This window comes from Scyliorhinus canicula, chromosome 9 (genome assembly GCF_902713615.1).
Source record: "Scyliorhinus canicula chromosome 9, sScyCan1.1, whole genome shotgun sequence".
NCBI lineage: Eukaryota > Metazoa > Chordata > Chondrichthyes > Carcharhiniformes > Scyliorhinidae > Scyliorhinus > Scyliorhinus canicula.
The window spans coordinates 173719025-173739811 of NC_052154.1; the positions used below are offsets into that span (position 1 = coordinate 173719025).

At 46.1% G+C, this 20787-nt stretch overlaps 1 protein-coding gene across 8 annotated transcripts in view; it reads left to right on the forward strand.

Annotated features, from left to right (window-relative positions):
* Nucleotides 1-20787, forward strand: part of LOC119971908 (serine/threonine-protein kinase BRSK2) — a 1145911-nt gene that overhangs the window by 1010273 nt on the left and 114851 nt on the right. For 5 of the 8 annotated variants that reach the window (XM_038808215.1, XM_038808217.1, XM_038808213.1 and 2 more), the window contains 5 exons: nt 577-727; nt 1430-1495; nt 2943-3003; nt 3433-4036; nt 15725-15773. In XM_038808215.1, the coding sequence (XP_038664143.1) occupies nt 577-727; nt 1430-1495; nt 2943-3003; nt 3433-4036; nt 15725-15773 (931 nt within the window). The remainder of the gene's footprint in view (nt 1-576; nt 728-1429; nt 1496-2942; nt 3004-3432; nt 4037-15724; nt 15774-20787) is intronic. The other 3 variants (XM_038808219.1, XM_038808220.1, XM_038808221.1) reach the window with 2 other exon arrangements.

Genomic DNA, 20787 nt, shown 5'->3' on the forward strand with positions numbered 1-20787 from the left:
CCAATAAAGGGTGAGGCCATTCAAAATATATTCCCAAGCCAGCTTATTGTTAAATTCTCCATACAGAAACTATAATCAATCCATCGGTGAACGTTTCCTGGAAACACCAACATTTTCCAGGAATCAGATCAAAGGACAAAGAACAATACAGCACAGGATCAGGCCCTTCGGCCCTCCGGCCCTCAAAGCCTATACTGGTCATGTGCACTTAAGGACCTTGGTCATGATACCAACCTTGGCCAAAACCCTCAGCACTTCTTTGTGCCATATTGGTTCCATGTAAAATGTCTTTCTGTTGAAGATTGTTTACGTTTCTGCTGTAACCGCACACGTACAAATTTGTTGTCAAATGTAACCCACAGTAATAGAGAGCGCTCATCGCCTTCATAAGTCCAGCAACACCTGGACCAATGGTGGGGGGAATAAAACGCCTCAATACTAATTGCCGCTCAAAGTATTGGTCACTTTAAACAACTTTGATGTTCTGAATGTTTTAGGAAGGAAGTCTAACATGCACAGAATAATTCTAATGACGTTTTTTAATATGCAATTTTTAATTGATTTGGATCTTGAAAGATCCACCTAGAAAAAGAGTAGACTCACCAATGTTAAACCGACATGGCAAACGGCGACCGGAAAGGAAATCGATGGAGGTACTGAGTGTTACCGATGGCGGCTCCCCGGTTCCAGCTCGACGGGCAATTGAAATGGCACAGCACGGCCAGAGGTACAGCGTTGCATTGTGGTGTCAAAACCAATTAAATGCTTTTTCACAAACTAATAGAGGGAATGAAATTAGGCTTTCTTTATGCTTACCTCATTAATGGTGCGGTGATTATTCTGTTAACTCCACCAAGAATGAAGAGTTCCCATGGTGAATCACAGAGCACCAATCTGGTGCTGCCTTTGCATCTATGGTCTTGTACATTGAGACACTGTATGTAAGTGGGTGACAAACCCGAACGCTGATTTTACAGCACAGGGAGTTTTGAGCTTCAACGTGCTTGAACATTGTCAGGCTGAACATTACATGACAAAGGATCAGGGAACCCAACGTCAAGGGAAGACACTCAACTGTGAATCACAATAGAGTTGGAATGTTCATGCTGCACTTTCAAATCCTAATTTTTTATTTGCCAAATATACATATTTTAATCTGCCTGCAATCTTAATTTAATTTAGTGTTAACCTTATTTGAGAAATAGTGGGGCGCAACTGCCAACAATGAAAACATGTCTCATTAACCTGAATGGGCTAAGGACGTTTACTGATATGCTCAAGATATTTGTTTCTGTAGCTCTCAGTTTTGAAAACAAAAGCTTTCTTTTTTGAACTATATATATATCAAGTTTTAAAATAGCCCCTGTTTAAATTCTTTACCAATGTAATTATGTTTTTTTTTTGTTTTGTTTTACTGTCCCTACTGTAGTAAAAGTATGTTCAGTAAAAGCTTGGATATCACAGATGCCAATCCCAGAATCAACAAAGAAGAAAGGTAGTAAAAGTGTTTCACATGATTTCTCCCTCACTGTGGGTAGCTGCATTAGATGCCCTTAAGTGCACATGGTTGTTGGAATAGCTAAGATATCTTCTCTTCTTCCCCTCTCCCCACTCCTTAGAGGTTTCCGTCCCCGTATCTGAATGGCAAAGAGTTTCTTCTGTTGCACACCATGTCCACAGCCTTGATTGACCTCTGGCTTGGGTAGTTTTCACCTTTCCACCTTTTTTTCTTCCCCAACTTAGTTTCTTTTTATTTGTTGAAAGCCTGAACATTTCGAGTGCACATAGTTGGAAAGTAATTACCAATTGTTTTGACGCTCTGACCTATGCTCTGACCTTTTCCTCCCCTAAAGACTATGCATGGCATTCTGGTGATTTATTTAAAGGTGTTCCCTTGGATAATGTGACATGAGTTAAAAGCTTGGTATATCTGCATGTAAAAGTTTCCTAATGTTCTTTCTTCCATCTCGTGGGATGGTGCTGGTTCTAATTAATCTTTATTTTACACTGATTAAATTATTCAGAAGCAACATTGAGCAAATCTGTCTGTTAATTTTACAATTGAGTGGAGCTTTTATGCAATGGTTGTCTATACTAAGAGGTGCTGTTTTGCAGTGTACTGAAATAGAATTAGTGCCTGACAGCTTTAATATGTATAACGGAGAAGTGAGACCGATATATTTTAATCGTTTTTGCTAAGTGTGCTAGAACTTTATAGTTCTCTCACATTTCGCAATATGTCACTTGCCTTAAATATTTGTAGCCTGTGGAGCGCATGATGGTACAAGAATAATGTGTAGCGAAAGTAATTTGAGCTAATGTGACAAGCTCTCCAGATGGTTCAATTGGTAAGTGCGCTGCTTGGTAAGTCTGAGCAATATGGAACACAAAGGTCCAACATTCGATTCCCAGTCTAATGTGCTCAGTTAGCTGATCCGAACTGGGGCATTAGTACGGGGTGTATCAATAGGCTTAACACCATTGACTAGTGAGGGGGGGTGGGGAGGAGAAATCAGCTGGGGACATCTCTGCTGGAATTGTCTTCGTCTGTGGACATCAAGTGAAGACCTGACGAGCCTGAGCGTTGGGACATCCATCACCTCTTCCCTCTCACACCTACACACAATCACTCAGCAACGTAGCCTCCGAACAATGGTTGTCTTGGGCAATTGGGCTAGGCTCTGGAGGGCCTGGGAACCTTTTCCTCTGAAATAGACAGCTGCTTCAGGAGACAAGGGGAGAATGTCAGAGAGAATTCTGATTCGTTAAGCACCTTGCTCCGTCTCCCAAAAAACTGTTCAATATTGTGATGAATGGGAGCCTAAAGGAGACATAGGATCAAGTGCATCTTATTTGAGAGGGCGATGAATTCTGAACATTGCTTCTTTATGAAATAGACATTTAAAATACTGAGTTGATCCGGTGTACTTTCTTCTGTGCAGATCCAGGTCAATAAGTGGAGCATCTTCTGGCCTCTCCACTAGCCCTCTAAGCAGTCCAAGGGTAAGTGACACTGACCAAAACCCCCCACATTATACTTCCAATTACATTTCATTAAGTAATGCTTTTTGCGTCTTGAGTTTTGCCTCTATAAGTAACAACTACAAGGATTGGTTGAACCCCTTAATTATGAGTTACAATTGTTACTACCTCGGCTATGTGTTTGCCTTTTAGCTCATCAAACACATTAATTACAACGTGCTGCTTCTCGTCCTATTAATTTGCTGGCATAAATCTTATGATTTTTGAATGCCTATGTATTTGATAGTATTTTATGCTCACTTTTTTGTTATGATATGTTGCTTACCACCTAACAGCGCATATTTTTGTTTTCTGCACTCCCATCTTCCTGATTTGTGTCTGTCCTCCATGCTTTGTCTTGTCCGTTTTTTCTCCTTTGACTCTCCTTGCATGACATTGTCTGTCGCGTAGCCTATCAGAAAGTTTTTTGTTCCTCCCCAGAGTTCTGAGCTTACCCCCTTTCGCAGAACACATGTTTCCATAGTTCCTCATTGTAATAGAAAGACGGCAAAGCCCAGTATTGTGCTTCAACCAAAGTTTCAATCCAATCCAAAAACGCAGACTCTTCCTGTCAAAAGTAAATTTTCAGATAAGCCTTTGCAAAGCACTAAATCTAACCCTCTCCCTGTTGTGACATCAGAAGCACCCACCCCACAGAAAGCCCCTGTTCAAAACGTTCAGAGTCAGCAACCTGCAGTCGCATCACCGACCCAATTGTTTGTTCCGTCGGTCCAGATTACCCCCCTTTCTCTTGTCAGATTAATCCCTGGTACTGATCCAAGCACCAAATCTATCCCCATAATACAGGTGACCCCTCACCCTTCCCCACGGGGAAGCCCCCTCCCCACCCCAAAGGGTACACCAGTCCACACACCCAAGGAGAGTCCGGCGAGTACTCCGAATCCAACACCGCCATCCAGCCCCAGCATTGGAGGGATGCCTTGGAGGACGCGGCTGAATTCAATCAAAAACAGTTTCCTTGGATCACCTCGGTTCCATCGCAGGAAATTACAAGGTAAGCTCTTTTATATTAGCTCAATGAAATGTTCTCCTCAGATCCTCTATTGTGGCAGCAATAACGGTGATTGTTTTGAACTGGACGATTGCTTGGTTTTTGAATGGGTGCTGGAGATGAGAATTCAGTTTCTATCAAGTTTCAGTACTTTAAAGATTTATGGCTGCTGTAAAGCTAAAGCTTGTTATTGGAGGAAGTATATTAAATTCTTCCCTTCATGTAGCCCCCACGCTAGCTCCCAAAATCGTCAAGGTTACAAACATAAATTTCATCATTCGATTGTCAGGATTCAAATTTATAAATGTCACTCGCTCAAACTTTTACTCTCACTGCAGGTGACCACTGAATAGGGTTTTCACTTTTTTTTAAATGCACCAGCCGATATCACGATGTGGGAAAACCTTTGGTGTCATAGCACAAATGGAGTTCTGCAGGCATGGAGGGACATCGCCATGAGCGATATTAAATGTTATCAGTCTGAATCAATAGTGAATATTGATGAAATAATCAGCAGTGGACAGTTTCATGTCATAGTCAACTCAGTTTAACACCCAGCTTTTGCAGTGTGGCTTTAGAGGCAAGCTAAATCGAAGGTCTTTAATAATGTTGGATACCGTGGCCCAGAGTTTTGTCTGGGCATGGGAAAACCTGGCCTGAGCACTTTTCATACCTTCGAGAATGTACACCTGACCATTTGTGTGAGATTTGCCTGGGGTTTTTGACTTTTCACACAGGAGATTACAGTGTATTTTGCAAGTCGGGATACATCGCATGAGGGGCGTATACAGTTATCCACACAACAGCCCAGTTCCCACATCATTTAAAGGGCTTCCTAATGGGGCAGCACGGCAGCACAAGTGGGTAGAACTGTGGCTTCACAGCGCCAGGGTGCCAGGTTCGATTCCCCGCTGGGTCACTGTCTGTGCGGAATCTGCACATTCTCCCATGTCTGCGTGGGTTTCCTCTAGGTGCTCCCGTTTCTTTCCACAGTCCAAAGATGCGCAGGTTAGTTGGATTGGCCATGATAAATTGCCCTTAGTGTCCAAAAAAGGTTTGGAGGGGTTTTGGGTTACGGGGATAGGGTGGAAGTGAGGGGCCTAAGTGGGTAGGTGCAGACTCGATGGGCCGAATGGCCTCCTTCTACACTATATGTTCTGTGTTCTAACGCGCCCCCCTCAACCCACCTCCCATCTTCCCATGTCAATGCAGGCCACCATCATGCTTCCCCCATGCATCCTCTATAGCCACTAACTTAAATATGCAGTATGTGTTGCCCTCAAGTGCTATGCAGCAGTAATGGGAATTATTTTCAAACCATTGGAAAAATCTTAAACATCTAACAATGGATGAAAATGCTGAATTAAAATACACTATCATTAATCCTGTAAAGGCAAGAAACTACTCCAGCGCAAATTAAATTATAACTCTTTAAGTGCCTATTAGGTTTTTAAGCAAAAACAAAATCCCATCAAATGCATATTCTGTTATTACAGCCACTTCAAAGATTCAATCATTCATGAAAAAGTACATCACCTACTGAGCATAAATCATTAAGAGCCTTTGAAACCCAGCCAAACATTCATAATGGCTACAGCAGTCAGAATAAAAGATTTCAGCTACATTGAATGAAATCGACAGGACTGTATGGTGTTCAACTTGCATTTCAAAGCAGACTGTCTGTCAATCAATGGAGGGAAGAAGTTGCAATGGGTTTTTTTCCATTTTCAAAAGCAGGGTTTTTTGATAGCCAGAACTGTCAGTCAATTTCAATCACAGCACAAAACGTAATAGCAGAACCTGACAGGATATATATATATATATATATAGTTTTATTCTCTACTGCATTATTTGACAATTGGAAAAGTACTGTAATGTATGACAACATTTCCGTAATTTTAGTCAATGTAAGTGTCAACTTACCTTTACAGGAGAGACCTGCTATGGTGAACCACTACATTAAAAACATACCTACATTACAATACTGTATCGAATATTGTTTGAAGCTAGAAAAAAATCTGATACATTCCCTTCAGTATGTTCCCAGCTCCTCAGCAGACTTATACCAGTGGATGTGTATGTGTGTGTTTTGCATCTGAGGCCAGTGAAAAATGCTAAGGTATAAAAGTTCCCTCAGATGTGTGGGGGAAAGGCAGGATTGGGGACATTTATGGGTGGTTGGGAGGAAAAGGGTCAGCATTGGTAGGAGGGAAGTGGGAGGAGGAATTGTGGGTGGAGATGGGGTGGGGAATTGAGAGTGAAATAACATGCCGAGTCAACTCAACCTCCTCTTGTACGAGGATGAGCCTCATACAATTTAAGGTGGTGCATCGGTTCATATAGAATCATAGAAAAGTTACAGCACAGAAGGAAGCCATTCAGCCCATCTTGTCCATGTCAGCTCAAGGAACCCAGGTGTCCTTTCTAATCCCACCTTCCTGCACCTGGTCCATAGCCCTGTAGCTTACAGCACTTAAGGTGCAGATCCAGATGCTCTGTAAAAGAGTTTAGGGTCTCTGCCCCCACCACCAACTTGGGCAGTGAATTCCAGACACCCACTACCCTCTGCATAAAAAAGTTCTTCCTCATGTCCCCTCTACACCTTTCGCACTTATCTTGAATCTCTGTCTCCTGGTTCTAGAATTCTCCACCAAGGGAATCAATTGTCTCCTGTCCACGCTATACCTTACCTCATAATTTTGTACACCTCAATTAAGTCACCCCTCAGCCTTCTTTGCTCCAAGGAAAATCACCCCAACCTCTCCTCGTGACTAGACTTTTCTAGTCCTAGGCAACATTCTTGTAAACCTCCTCTGCACTCTCTCCAGAACAATTATATCCTTCCTATAATGTGGTGACGAGAACTGCACACAATACTCCAGTTGTGGCTTCACCGGTGTTTTATAAAATTCCAACGTTATATCCTTACTTTTATATTCTATACCTCTGCCAATGAAGGAGAGTCTTCCATTTGCTTCCTTAACAACATTGTCAACTTGAACTGTTGTCTTTAGGGACCTGTGTACTGCACACCAAGATCTGGTGGCTGTGGACTCAGTATCCAGCTGCCCTGGTGGGGATCGCACGCGCGATCTTGGGGGGGCCTATCTTTTTGGTACCGGTCCACGGTGTGGGTCCACCATGTCACGCGGAGCGGCCGACGCAGGCCGCCGCCGTGCGCATGGGCAGACCCCCAACCGGAAGTGCAGGGCCCCGTATCGGCAGCTGGAGCTGTGAGGGCTACTCTGGGGCCCTGCCAGCCCTCTGCAGGTAGGAGAATCACTCTGGACTTTCTTCAGGAAAGTCCAACGGTGATTTGGTGCGTTTGTACGCTGGAGTGGGGACATTGCCCCATTATTGGAGAACCCTGCCCCCTGACTATTCTCTGAGGTGGATATAAAACATTCTGTGGCACTATTTTGAAGAAGAGCAGGGAGTTATCTGTGGTGTCCTGGCCAATTTACCCCTCAATCAATTAGACTAAAACAAACCATCTGGTAATTATTACATTGCTGTTTGTGGGAGCTTGCTGTGTAGGTAAATTAGCTCCTATGTTTCCTATGGTTAGGGTGTGGAATGAACTGCCTGCTGTGATAGTGGAGTCGGACACTTTAGGAATGTTCAAACGGTTATTGGATAGGCACATAGAGCACACCAGAATGACAGGGAGTGGGATAGCTTGATCTTGGTTTCGGACAATCCTCTGCACAACAACGAGGGCTGAAGGGCCTGTTCTGTGCTGTAATGTTCTATGTCTATATCTACCCCTCTTAGTCTCTTCCCATTTATTGCATAAACCAATCGTGGGCCTGTTCCCTCCCGAGCACAACGGTGGTGCTCCCGCCCCAAACGGGCCTCTGGATGCCCCAAACGGGTATCCAGCGCCCATTTTTACGACGGCAGCAAGCAGGTGTGTTTGCTGCCGTGAAAAAACGGGCGTAAAGGTCCGGCCGCTCAGCCCATCGGCCGCGGAGAATCGGCACACGCCGTAAAAAACGGCGAGCGGCGATTCGTGATGTGGGTCGGGCGAGAGGGGGGGAGAATAGCGGGAGGGCGTGAAAATTGTCGGGAGGCCCTCCCAATATTCTCCCAACCGGCGTGGGGGGCGGAGAATCGCGCCCCCTATAATTGTTGAACCTCTCTAAATGCGATACCTCACACTTCTCTGTGGTAAATTTCATCTGCCGCTTTATTGCCCACTCCACCAATCTATCCATATCATTCTGGAGATTGTAGCTATACTCTACACTGCCCACCACTCGGCCAATCTTTGTGTCATCTGCAAATTTTCCAACCATGCTCCTCACGTTGGCGTCCAAATCGTTACCCAACACCGAGCCACCAAAGCGGAGGAGAGAGAAAGCTCAGCCTCGGAGCAGGAAAGCCCATGTGGCGGCAAGGAACCAAGGACGGACAGTCCTGCAGACTTTCCATCGCAGATCCAGGCACTGATGAAGAAAATGATGGGTCTTATCGCCTCCGAACTCCAGAAGCATAGAGAGGCGATGAAGGAGGACCTTGTGGCGGATGTGGAGACAGAAGTTGAAGCAGCGACAATCCCCATGAAGGAGGCTGTGAGCAAAATGGTGCAGAGGCCCAAGAGGCAACAACCTGGAGAAAGTCGTCACGAACCAGGGGGATCGGATCGCGGCCCTTGAAGCCAATAGAGCGAGGCTGGTTAAGACACAGAAAGAGCTGAAGAAGAAAATCGACAACCAGGAGAACCGATCACGTCGGCAAAACCTGCCTGAACGTGGGGCTGCCGGAGGGCATGGAGGGGAGGATCCCCATGGAGTATGTGGCAGCAATGCTCAGGAAGCTGGTTGGCGTGGAGGGCTTCACCAAGCCCCCGGAGGTAGACCACACCTACAGGTCGCTTTGACAGCGATCCAAGGCGGGGCAGCCACCATGGGCAATGGTTGTGAGGCTCCACAGGTACCAGGATAAAGAGAGGATCCTGCTGTGGACGAAAAGTGTGAAGACGTGGAAGTGGGAAGGTCATTCAATCCGCTTGCAACATTGGAGCAGACATGACCAAGCGCGGCGCAGAATCCAACAGGGCTAAATCCGCATCTACCAAAGCAAGGTGCGGATTGGCATGCTCTACCCTGCCAAGCTTGGATCACCTTTCACGGCAAAGAGCACTACTTAATGCCCCGGTGCAGAAACACAACCTGGGAAATAGCAGTAGAAGGCAATGAATGCAACATGGGTTTTAGGGATCCAAGGGGGGCAGGGGCAAACATACAGTTCAGGGGAGACAAAAAAATAAGAAGGGAGGAGGAAACAGGGGATGTAGAGAGCAGGGTAAAGCCAGGGAGGAGAGGGGAGACATGGAGGGGGGATCACAAGGGTGTTGTAGTTCTGGGAGGGAGGCAGGAAGCAGGTGGGGGCAGGAAAGAGAGGGGAGGGCAGAAGGCCGGCTACAACAGGTCAGACATGAAGGTGTGGTCTACCTCCGGGGGCTTGGTGAAGCCCTGCTCGCCAACCAGCTTCCTGAGGCACTGAAGGTGGTGATGTTCGAGTCCTGCCCCAGAATCAGCAGGTTCTGGACAGCCTTCTTTGAGGCCATGTCCAGGGTTAAGATGGAACCATGCCCATTTGTGACAGTCTTCGGGGTATCGGAGCATCCAGAGCTCTTCACAGGGAAGATGGAAGACGCCCTGATCTTTACCTTTCTGATCACCGAGCAGAGACTTCTGCTGGGTTGGAAGTCAGCAGCAACCCGCCCCCCCCCCCCAAATTCGTCAGAGCCTCGGAGTGGCTCTCACACCTGGCAGATTTCCTAATGCTTGAAAAGATAAGATTCTCAATCAAGAGGTCCGAGGAGAGATACCATGACACGTGGCGGACGTTTGCAAACCTCTTTGAGGACCTGTTCGTAGGCAGCAATTAAGAAGGTGGGGAGGGGCAGACAGGAGGGGAGGGAAGGGGGGGTATGGAAGGGGGGAGAGGGCCACTGAGAAAAAGGGGAATAAGCACTCGACATGGGAAGCGGGGGGGGGGGGGGGGGTGGAGGGGGGGGGGGGGGGAATGGGGAGGTGGGCCCAATGCTGGGAGTGGCACAGGCCCCTCGCGTATGGATATTTTCCTGCCATATTTGAAGCATTATCGAAGCTCTGCCCATGACAATTTTTGATGTCCATACCTAAATTTGCAATAATGTCCGAAACAGATAGCTCCAGACACTCAGAAAAGTGGGATTGTATCTGAGCAAAACCGAGAAATCGCTCCACAACTTCGCCATCACATTTTTCAGTCACAAATCTTAAAATGAATGTTAATTGGTCCACACGACTCACATTTGGTGTGGAATCAACTATTATGGAATAGTATTTGACATCTTTGCTTTCATTAATGAATTGGTTTCTGAGCCACTATGTCAGCATGGTGCTGAAGCCAGCGGAGGTTGTGTACATTAAAAAGTTGGTCTTGCCCGAGCAACAATATTCATAACTTTTCAAATGCTCTTTGAGAAACTCATCAAATTCACTGAGATATTCAAAGCGAGCTAAAGAATTACCTCTGATGACTCCTCATGTCCTTTTAAAGGAAGTCCCAAGGAAGACAGCAGTTTGATTGTGGCGACACCACATCTCAACGCTTTCCTCCAGTAACAATGCTCCTTTCAAATTGAGCCAATAACACAGAATCAATTCTTCCAGATAATTCACATCTTTGAACGAACGCACCAATCATCTTAATATGACTTTTGGAAGTTTCATGATCGGCAATATCTCTTCCAACATTTCTCCAGTTAAGAGTACCCTTTGACTGCTGCTTGTTTCCCTTTACTGGGGTCAGGGAATAATTTGCAAACATAACAGTGGACTGCCTTCTTTCCATCATGCTAATTCTCTTCATCCTCATAAAATGGGACTCACGAAAACTTCTAAACTGCTTTCTGCCTCGAACCTCAAACTCTCTTCTCGAATCTTCCATGTTACCTATGTTCTCTGATCTATTTATTACGAAATATTCAATCATACCCAGTGGAACAGATTTTTGCCATAAGGCAATGTCTTCAGGGTGGGTTTCGTCCCTCACTTCAGCTGCTGAACAATGCATTTGAGCAGTGCCTTGTAGTTCCATTCAAATGTCAGAGTCCACTTCATTTTCACATTTTTCAGCCGATGTGTTGTCTCTGGCAGGTCAGAATAATGAGGCAAGTCACCAAAATGTTTTGTGGATGGTTGTTGTTGAGGATGAATGTGCAGTTTGGGCACTACTCAATACCTCAAACCTGTTTAAGTAAAGTGACAAACTATCTTTTTGCCGAGCTTTGTCCTCTTGACTCGCCTTCAACTTTCTCTGTTTTTGACAGCCAGATTCATAGTGTCTTTTCCTATTGACTGATCTGTCTTGATTTTAACTAATAGAAATTTTCAGAAAGAGCAGGTTTCTTTGCCCCATTCAGCCCTAGTCTATGGGTGGAGTTGCCCCCAGCAGCTTAAGATTGTCCCTGAATCCCAGGCCACTGATGTGTGATGACAGGGGAGGGTGGAAGGGGTAGTCCTCAGTGGACCCCTACCTTCTGAGGCTAAGTCCCTCTCTCAGGCACTGAGTACCTTTGAAGGGACTCTCCCTGGGAGCCTGCATAGGTTTGCTTCTGGTGTTCCCCACATGGAGAGCCCTTGGTTAAGATCAGCAGCGGTGGGATGAGATCCATAAGTGGCTGCTAGTTGCCCACATAAGGGCATCAATTGGCGGTGAAGTTGGAAGGCTTTCAACCAGCCTTCTCGCCATGGACTTAATCAGGGAGGAGGCAGGAAGATGTGGGCTCGGTACCCACCCTCCTGTCTGATTAAACACCCTCTGCCCACCACCAAGCTCACCACGGGGAGGACATTAAACTCCCCCCAAGGTCTCTCTGTGTGGCATTCTGCGGTGCTCCAACTCATATTTGTAAAAGTTTGATTTATTGTTCTTCATTAATTTTATCAACGTATAATAGCCTTCCCTCAGGGGCCCTATTCCAAAATGAGTGTTTTGCTTTTCTTCTTTGAGACCAACCAGTGAGAGCTTGTAATTGTGGGCCTTTCGTGGCTGTTTCAGTGTAAAGACAATCACAGCGTCAGTCTACATCAGATGCTTTCAAGTCTACATAACAACAATCACACCCCTTTGACTCCCACACTGCAGTATTTTTGTATTGCAAATTAGATGACTCATTTTCACTTATACCCTCTGATTATAATACAACCATGATTTTTTTCTTACTGCTTTCCAAATAAAATATATTCGTAACAGCAAAGGTTGCAGCAGAAACAGTTTTTTTAGTTGCGGTGCAGACATGTCACAGTATTCTCAAAAACTAAAGGATCTATCACTTACAGCTGCACTTTCAGCTGTTAGAATCGGCAGGTGCCAGTGCTTGGATGTACCCCATAAAAATGTCTCCATCGTAACATACCCTCACCTGCTTTTCTTGGCTAACAATGCAAAAGAGCGCCGGGGAAAAGATTTAGGCCATGATTATGCTTCTGTTCCTGCCGACACTCCCCTGTATTACCATGGGGGAATTTAAAGACCGAACGTACATCATCGCCACAACTTAATTGCTTTGTTTGCTGCCAAAAGGAAATCGAATACATTTTAATTTGCGAATTAATAAAAATCACTTTCATACGAATGCGTGGACCATTGGGGTCGGATGGGCTATTTCTCTGCTGTACACTCTATGTAATAGATTTTAAAATCTCTAATTGTCTGGCCCAGTATTAATACTGTACATTCCATAGGCAAAAAATGTTTTAAAAATGCATGAAAGCTCTTCTGCCATTTCATTATTTACCAGCTTTCCATGGTAGATTAATTGCTGGCTCAGCATGAATCCAAAGAATGTTAGGAGAAGAAATGTAATTGTTTCCTTTTAAACGTGGAGTCCATTTTCCTGAATTGTGCCAGCGCCCTTGGATAACTCTAATGGGCAAAGGCAAAAAATCTCTGCCGCTTCAGAGTGCTCAAACTAATTGTCAGGACTACAATGTGGAAGTATGTGCATATGACAGGAACCTGATGTATTTCCTGTTGTGTTAGCAGGAACGAATCCAAAAGAATCACTTGACACTCGGGTCTGCTCCAATCGTCAAAATAGTTTATTAAAGTTCTTGCACCAACAGGGAGCAAGTCTCTGGGCAGCCCAGATACTTCTCCGCCGAACAAAGGAAATCATTGATCTTTATACCGTTTCAAACAGTTACTCAGCCCATCCCGACTGGACACAGTCCAATCATAGTGATTAAAGATGACATATGTTGAACTTTAGAAACAATGAAATTGGTTAGTGGGCAGCAAGGAACTGTGTGATCATCTCATGGATATTTTGGGGATCTTCCAGACCCCTTTATCGGCCGTCCTTGGGTCTTTATGTATATGTAGTTCCCTACATATCATTGTCAGCATTCCACAGGAGCATCTTCCCGAGGATTGCTGATTAGGAACACTCTTCCTGAGTGTGCCTGGTTGTAGCTGCTTCTGGTGAAACAGTCCATATAAGGAATGTAGTCAATTTAGTTCGCTAAGTTCCCTGATGCCTTGCAAACATCTCATAATTAGTTGCAAATATGTAAATTTATAGAGATATGTTTATATTGAAGTACATGTGGATTATGTATTCATTGCAGGTGTTTCTGCCTTAGGAAACCCACTTCCGCATGTCGTTTATACGATTGCAACACCAGATGCGAGAAATGCCATTTGTACACACCATTCAATATTGCTGCAGCATAGTTAAAACAAAATTTCTCTGCTGAGGCTATGCATATTCAGCCTCCTCAGTTCTATGGCAGCGAGGGCCCTTCTTTTTCATCCCCCACCACCTCCCTCACCCTCCACTCACCTTGCAATGCAGACAGGAATCCAGACGGGAATATTAAAATGAGCCTGACTCCAAGAAATCAGCCAGAATTAAGGGTGCAATCATGGACCAGGCAAAGTCTGACCTTGCCAAGGTTGCACAAGTGCATGACCGGGGAGGAAAATCAGCCTTTTAAGATTATTTATTTATGTCCATTAATAATCTAAAAAGACGACATGCAGTAACTTTCAGATTAACTTTTGATAATTGATTATCAAACTAAAGAGATCAATTCTGAGGAATTAGTTAATTGGGCCTCACTTTGTACCAGACTCTCAGATGGGTCAAATGACTTTAACCCCAGGTCTCCGTTTTACATTGTCTCCCTGCGATAGTGAGGTTCTCCACTTTGGGTGATTCCATTTTGAGAGGCAACAGGAAACTGCCCCTGGGAGGAGGTGGGAATCTCATTGAAGCTGCCGTATGAGCATCTCCAGTGGTTCTCTGAATAAGCCAATAGATGTCTCATTTTGTGACAATGAGACTCCCATTTTTAAAGAGAGGTTGGAAGATTTATTTGGTCTTCTACCCCACCCCTCACCTCCCACCTCTGGTAGAAATGCCCCCTTTCTTGGTTGATCACAATGGTGTTATGGATTACAGCTGCTCACATCACACCAAATGCTGATCCTCCCACCTGTCTTTCAGAATCAACATTTGCTTGATTTTGTTGGATGGACATTTTTGGATATTGAGCGGAATTCTCCCAAGCCCTCGCCAACGGGTTCGGTGGCAAGCAAGGGGTGGGGGGGGGGGGGGGGGGGTGGATTTAGTGGGAGTCTCAAAAGACGGTTTTACACAGGCATGGATTTACAGCAGAATCTTCCTCTGCTGCCCACCATGGCCAGTTGGGAAACAGCTGGAAGCCAGCGTGGAAATCATTTGCATCCTGTTAATGGGATGCAGGTGAAAGTGTCAGCGGAAAAATACGCTGGTGTGAAACACGATTGGTACAGCGTGGCGTGCAGATGTCGAGATTCACCTGGGACTGCCTGCGGGCTTCAGGATAGAGGCCAACTACAACCTCGGGGCCCCGGAGCACCGCAGCTCTAGCTGGAGAAGGCATCGTAAGGTGTCCTCCAGATGCATTGTTCTAAAGGTGGGGGGGTCCATCTTCCAGCCTCAGAATGTTCCTGGAGATCCACCCTCTTTCTCAGGAGGTCCACCATCCAGCCTCAGCGTGCTCCCGGAGATCTATCTTCATTTTCAGAAGGTTCACCTTCTTTCTTCAATAATGGGTCCGTGATGCCGGACGCCTTTTCAATATGGCACCCAGGTAGGACAGCGGACGACCCGCCAAAAGACCTGCCCCACCTTAGAAGACGCGCAAAACCCCTGGTTGCATAATGAAAGAGGCCTGAGCCGGATGATATGGTGCATTTTCCTGCCGGCCTCTGCAGCGGAAACACTGCCTGTTCCCGTCTCCCATCACGGGACCTAGTCCCCAGATGGGAGAACCCCGTCCACTAACCTCCGCGGCATCGATGGAGAATAGTGGTGTCCACTGCCTGATGTCCACATGGGTCTGAAATCAACAAATTATCCATATCTATTTTGTTTAGATTCACAAGACTTTATTCTTTCCCAGGCAGACACAAAAATCGAGAAAATTACATCTATTTTGAAAAGGCTACAGTTATTGTCTTTGAATTTCTTTGATGTATCAAGAACAGAACACATTGCGAGCAAGTCTCAGAGCTTTTCAATGATTAAACCATTCAATACATTTGATTTTTTTTTTAATGCTTTCAAGTAAAGGTATAAAAGCCTCCAAGATGCTAGTGGTTCGATGTTTAATTTAAATAACTTGTTTCTCTGTTCTCTTCAAACAGTACCTACGCCAGAGGAAATGTCAAGCTTAACTCCAGAGTCTTCCCCAGAGTAAGTAACTGCCTGTTGCTCACTAGTGCAAATATGTTGCCAGGGTTCTTCACTGCTTATACGTACCAACCACTTCCAACCCAGTTCCCCAGTTCACGGAGAGACAAAGTCCATTATTGAACAGACCGCTCATCAGTGCGATTTCGAGATCCAGGACCCATTGCAGCCACCTTTCTCCGCGTTAGCAATTTTTTGTATCCTGAATGCCTGTAAAATATTTTCTGTCAGTAACTTTTGTGAGAAAACTAAGCTTTGAATTCCTGCAGACTCCCAGCTTCATCACAGTTAGCTGAAGATATTCAAGCCAGCAGACTTCAGCCCCCAGCATTTATTAACACATGCAGTGTCCTATGATTGACAACACAGCCGGCTGTTCGGAGACTGCACTTTGATTTTTCTAATTGTAATGTAGAAAACATTTTTCTTCACAAGGCTGCGGGCCCTAAAGTCTGGCTGTCTTTCCAGAATAGGTCCATTGTCACCTTTATTGCATGTCAGCCATAGCATTCTCAATTTGCAGGCAGAAGGTCGTGGATTTAAGTCCCACTTGAGAGAGGTTGACACTCCAGTGGAGTATTGAGAGAGGGCTGCACTGTCAGGTGTATGGTGCGGGATTCTGTGATCCTGAGGCCCCCCCCCACCCCCGGGGTCGGACCCCCCCACCCAACTGAGGATGTTGGTGGGCGGGCCCATTCAGAGCATCTCTGGCCAGCATGACGCTGTGGGACCCGCCTCTTCCCTTTAATTACTTCCAATTTATTTAAAAATACAACGGGAAAACCTACCGGAGACAACACTTTGAAAAACAAAATTGGAAAATTCCACTCTATACTTCAAAAGTACTTCACAGGCTGTAAATACCTTTGAGCTGACCATGAAAGGCTCTATATGGCCGTAAATTTTGCCTTCATTTCATGTGACTACCAGGATGGTAGCTGGATGTCGGTCTTTGTTTGTGCAGCAATTCCTGTGTTTCTAGAGAATCTGCCCTGGAGCTGTTTTTATGGCAAAGACCAAGAGTTGTTATGGGAAGAATTTTCAGGGAAAAGAAGAGTTTGGGATTAGTTGAAAAAATACGTTCGAAAGTATGAGGTTAGGTTATTTTTACTGCCAGCCTGCCCTGCCTTAGACCATTTTATTAGCCAAACAAGTACTACATTGTGCCACTGTGATCTGGGCATGCTGCCTTCCAGGGCAGCACGGTAGCATTGTGGATAGCATAATTGCTTCACAGCTCCAGGGTCCCAGGTTCGATTCCGGCTTGGGTCGCTGTCTGTGCGGAGTCTGCACATCCTCCCCGTGTGTGCGTGGGTTTCCTCCGGGTGCTCCGGTTTCCTCCCACAGTCCAAAGATGTGCAGGTTAGGTGGATTGGCCATGATAAATTGCCCTTAGTTCCAAAATTGCCCTTAGTATTGGGTGGGGTTACTGGGTTATGGGGATAGGGTGGAGGTGTTCACCTTGGGTAGGGTGCTCTTTCCAAGAGCCGGTGCAGACTCGATGGGCCGAGTGGCCTCCTTCTGCACTGTAAATTCTATGATATGAACATATCAGGCGAAGCTCAACTTTTATGTACTTTATAATTAAATGTGCTTTGTCAGGAACATGTAAATGTCTTCCCTTCTACCAACACCGCCCCAACGCACCCCCCCCCCCCTTCCTCCCACCCCCACCACCACCACTAATCTCTCCAGAGGATGCTAAGACTTCTTCACTCAGTCATTCTTCACGCACGAATCCAGAAAATGAGCTTTGTCAAGCCACTCAATATGGAAACGAAAGGAACTGAATATTTTGCTGGATTAATTCCGTAAACACATACCTCGTCACCCAGACCCTGGTCCCGCGTCTAAAATAGATGCTAATTTTGCAAAGCATTATTAAGAAAGCAACGTGTCCAAATAAAACTGTTATTTTCTTGCAAAGCTGTTGCTACATAACTCATTAATGCACATTTCAAAGGTGTTTGCATGAAGTGTCATTCCCTGCAACCCTTCCATCCGCTGTAAACCGCTGACAGCAGCATGTATTGAGGTAGTTTGGACAGAATCACTGCACTCTGTTTAGTTCAGAAACTCATATTTCATGTGCTTCACAAGAAATATCTAACTGCCGTGCCTAATGGCGCTTTCATCTGTTCTAAATATTTATCAGCTTAGAAATCAAAATAGTGCATTGTGATGATCTGTGCCGTGTTGGAGTTTTAAATCTGCCAAATTCACTAAAGGCGGAACATGTAAGGCCAGTTTTTGGCACCCGGACTCGAATCATAGCACGATAAAGCACAGGAAGAGGTACTCTATCTATCGTGCCTTTGAAGGAACTGTTCAAACAGTCCCATTCCCCTGCTCTTTTCAAATAGCTCTTCAAGTCTTTTTGCATCAAATCTTTTCCAATTCCCTTTTGAAACTTAATTATTAAACCTGCTTCCCCCAGTCCTTCAGGCAGTGCATCAGAACTTGCTGTATACTTTTTTTCCCTCATGTTGCCTCTGGTTCTGTTGCTAATTACCTTCAATCTGTGTCCTCTGGTTCGTGACCCGTCAGCCATTGGAAACAATTTCTGCTTTTATTCTGCGAAAACACCTTCAAGGTTTCGAACACCTCTATTGAATCTTCTTTAGCCTTCCCTGCTCTAGGAGAACAAACCCCTTGGGCGGGATTTTCTCAGCACAAGCCTGTCTGCGTGGCGCTGGAGGCCCCCCAGGCGATTCCCCGCCGGGATGGACCAAGTGGCTGTACAAAATATCCGAGACCCGCCAGCGCCGTCCACGTGTGGTCTTACCCGGCGAGACCTTGTCATGCATCCATCTGGGGGCGGCCTGGTAAGGGGGGATCCGACCCCGGGGAGGGTGGGCTTCTGCTCTGGCCTGGCCTGCGATTGGGGCCTACCGATCGGCGGGCCAGCCTCTCGGGCTTAGGGCCTCTTTTGTTCTGCACCGGCCCCGACGCAACATGGCGTCGGGCTACAGGGGCCGGCACGGAGAAGGGAGCCACCGCGCATGCGCGCAGTTGCGCCGGTCGCACTGCACATGCGCAGACCCGCGGCGCCCATCTGACGCCGGTATCGGCAACTGGAGCGGCGTGGGTCGAGAAACGCGACGGCGTCAAGACTTAGACTCAGGATCAGAGGATCCCACCAAGTTTCTCTACTTTCTCCGCACCACTCAAATCTTTCATCCCAGATACCATTCTGGAAAGTCTCCTCTGCACCCTCGTTAAGCAAGTGACATGTTTCCTAAAGAGTGATGCCCAGAATTGAGCACAATACTCCAGCCAAGGCCTAAAGCTTGTTTCATTAAAGTTTTGTGTAACTTCTTTCCATTTGTGTCCTATGCCAGCATTTATACAGCCAAGAGTTCTGTATGCCTTTCAATAGCCTTCTCAACTTGGTCTTGCCATCTTGCAAAATGTGTGTATCTACATCCTTAGGACTGTTCCTGCTTTCCTTTAAGATTCCACCTATATTTTCTCATTCTTCCTGCCAAAGTGAATCACTGATCATTTTTTTGTGTTAAACTTAAAAACCTCTTTACGTCTTCCTATTTCATCAAAAACAACAATGTGCATTTATATAGAGCCTATGTTGTGATATTGTAAACATCCCAGGCTGCTTCTCAGGAGCATTTCCCTCTGAAACCTGTGACCACCCTCCTTCCAAGTATCTTAATTTCCAAGCTTGGTGCCATCTACAATCTTTGAAAGTATATCCTGTGGACCCACGTCTTAATAATATAAAAAAGAGAAGTTGTCCTAACACTAACCCCGGGGGGGGGGGGGGGGGGGGGGGGGGGGCAATTTTAAAAACAAAAAAAGAATTACAAAGCAAAATAACTTGCATTTAACCTGTAACACTCAATAGTCCAGGTTGCCCCTGAAGAGAGAAGTTAAAGTTTTGGGAATTATTCTGATGAAGGGTTCCCAGCTGAAACGCCTTTTCTCAGTGTAGGTGCTGCATGTTCTCATGAACAGCTCCAAGGCACGGGATTCTCTGGCCTCTCCGCGGCACGCTTCTCGGCAACAGGAGGCGGCCCGCCGTTGGCCAGGGGCGGGATCTTCTGGTCCCACTGCTATCAATGGGATTTCCCATTCATTCCGCCCTACGCTGTAGGGAAACCCGCCCCCTATTCCAGATGTGGTTTAACGAGAGTTTTGTACAGCTGTAGCAAACCTCTTACCCTTTATATCCAAGTCCTCTTAGTTATAAAGGCATTTTTGACTCTTCTTAAACCTGACTACTGCATTTTAGTGATCTGTGCATACGGGGACCCCTATACCTCTTTGGATCTCCAGTGTTGCTGGGTTTTTTTTCCCAGGAGGTGACTGAATAGTATTTTTCGATGTGTTAATTTACTTTATTTTCTGCTTGAGGGTGACAAATTTCATGCTGTGCTTGTGTAACAAGCCTATAGAGAAACGTTTGTCCTTCCACAAAACATTTGGCCACTCAACACAGTTATTATGGAATTGTGCTGTGTAGAAGGAGGTTATTTGATCTATCAAGTCTGGCAGCTCTTTCAAAGAGCAATCCAGTTACTCCTACTCCCTGGACCTTTCCTCCTATTCTTGCATTTTTTCTCCTTCACGTATTTATTCAATTTTCTTTTGAAAGCTATTGGGCGCGATTCTCCGCTCCCCACGCCGGGTGGGAGAATCGCGGGAGGGCCGGGCGAATCACAACATGCCGCCCTGGCACCCCCCGTGATTCTCCCCCCCCCCCCCCAAAATGGCATGTCGCGGAATCGGTGCTTGCCGTTTTTCACGGCGACCGGCGATTCCCCGGCCCGGATGGGCCGAGCGGCCTGACGAACCCGACCGTAAGCGTGGGGCCTGTGGGGGGCGGAGGGAGGATCGAGCTCCACGGGCGTGCTCAGGAGGTGACTGGCCCGCGATCGGTACCCACCGATCGTCGGGCCGGCGTCTCTAAGAGACGCACTCTTTCCCCTCGGCCGCCCCGCAAGATCAAGCCGCCATGTCTTGCGGGGCAGCGGAGGGGAAGACGGCAACCGCGCATGCA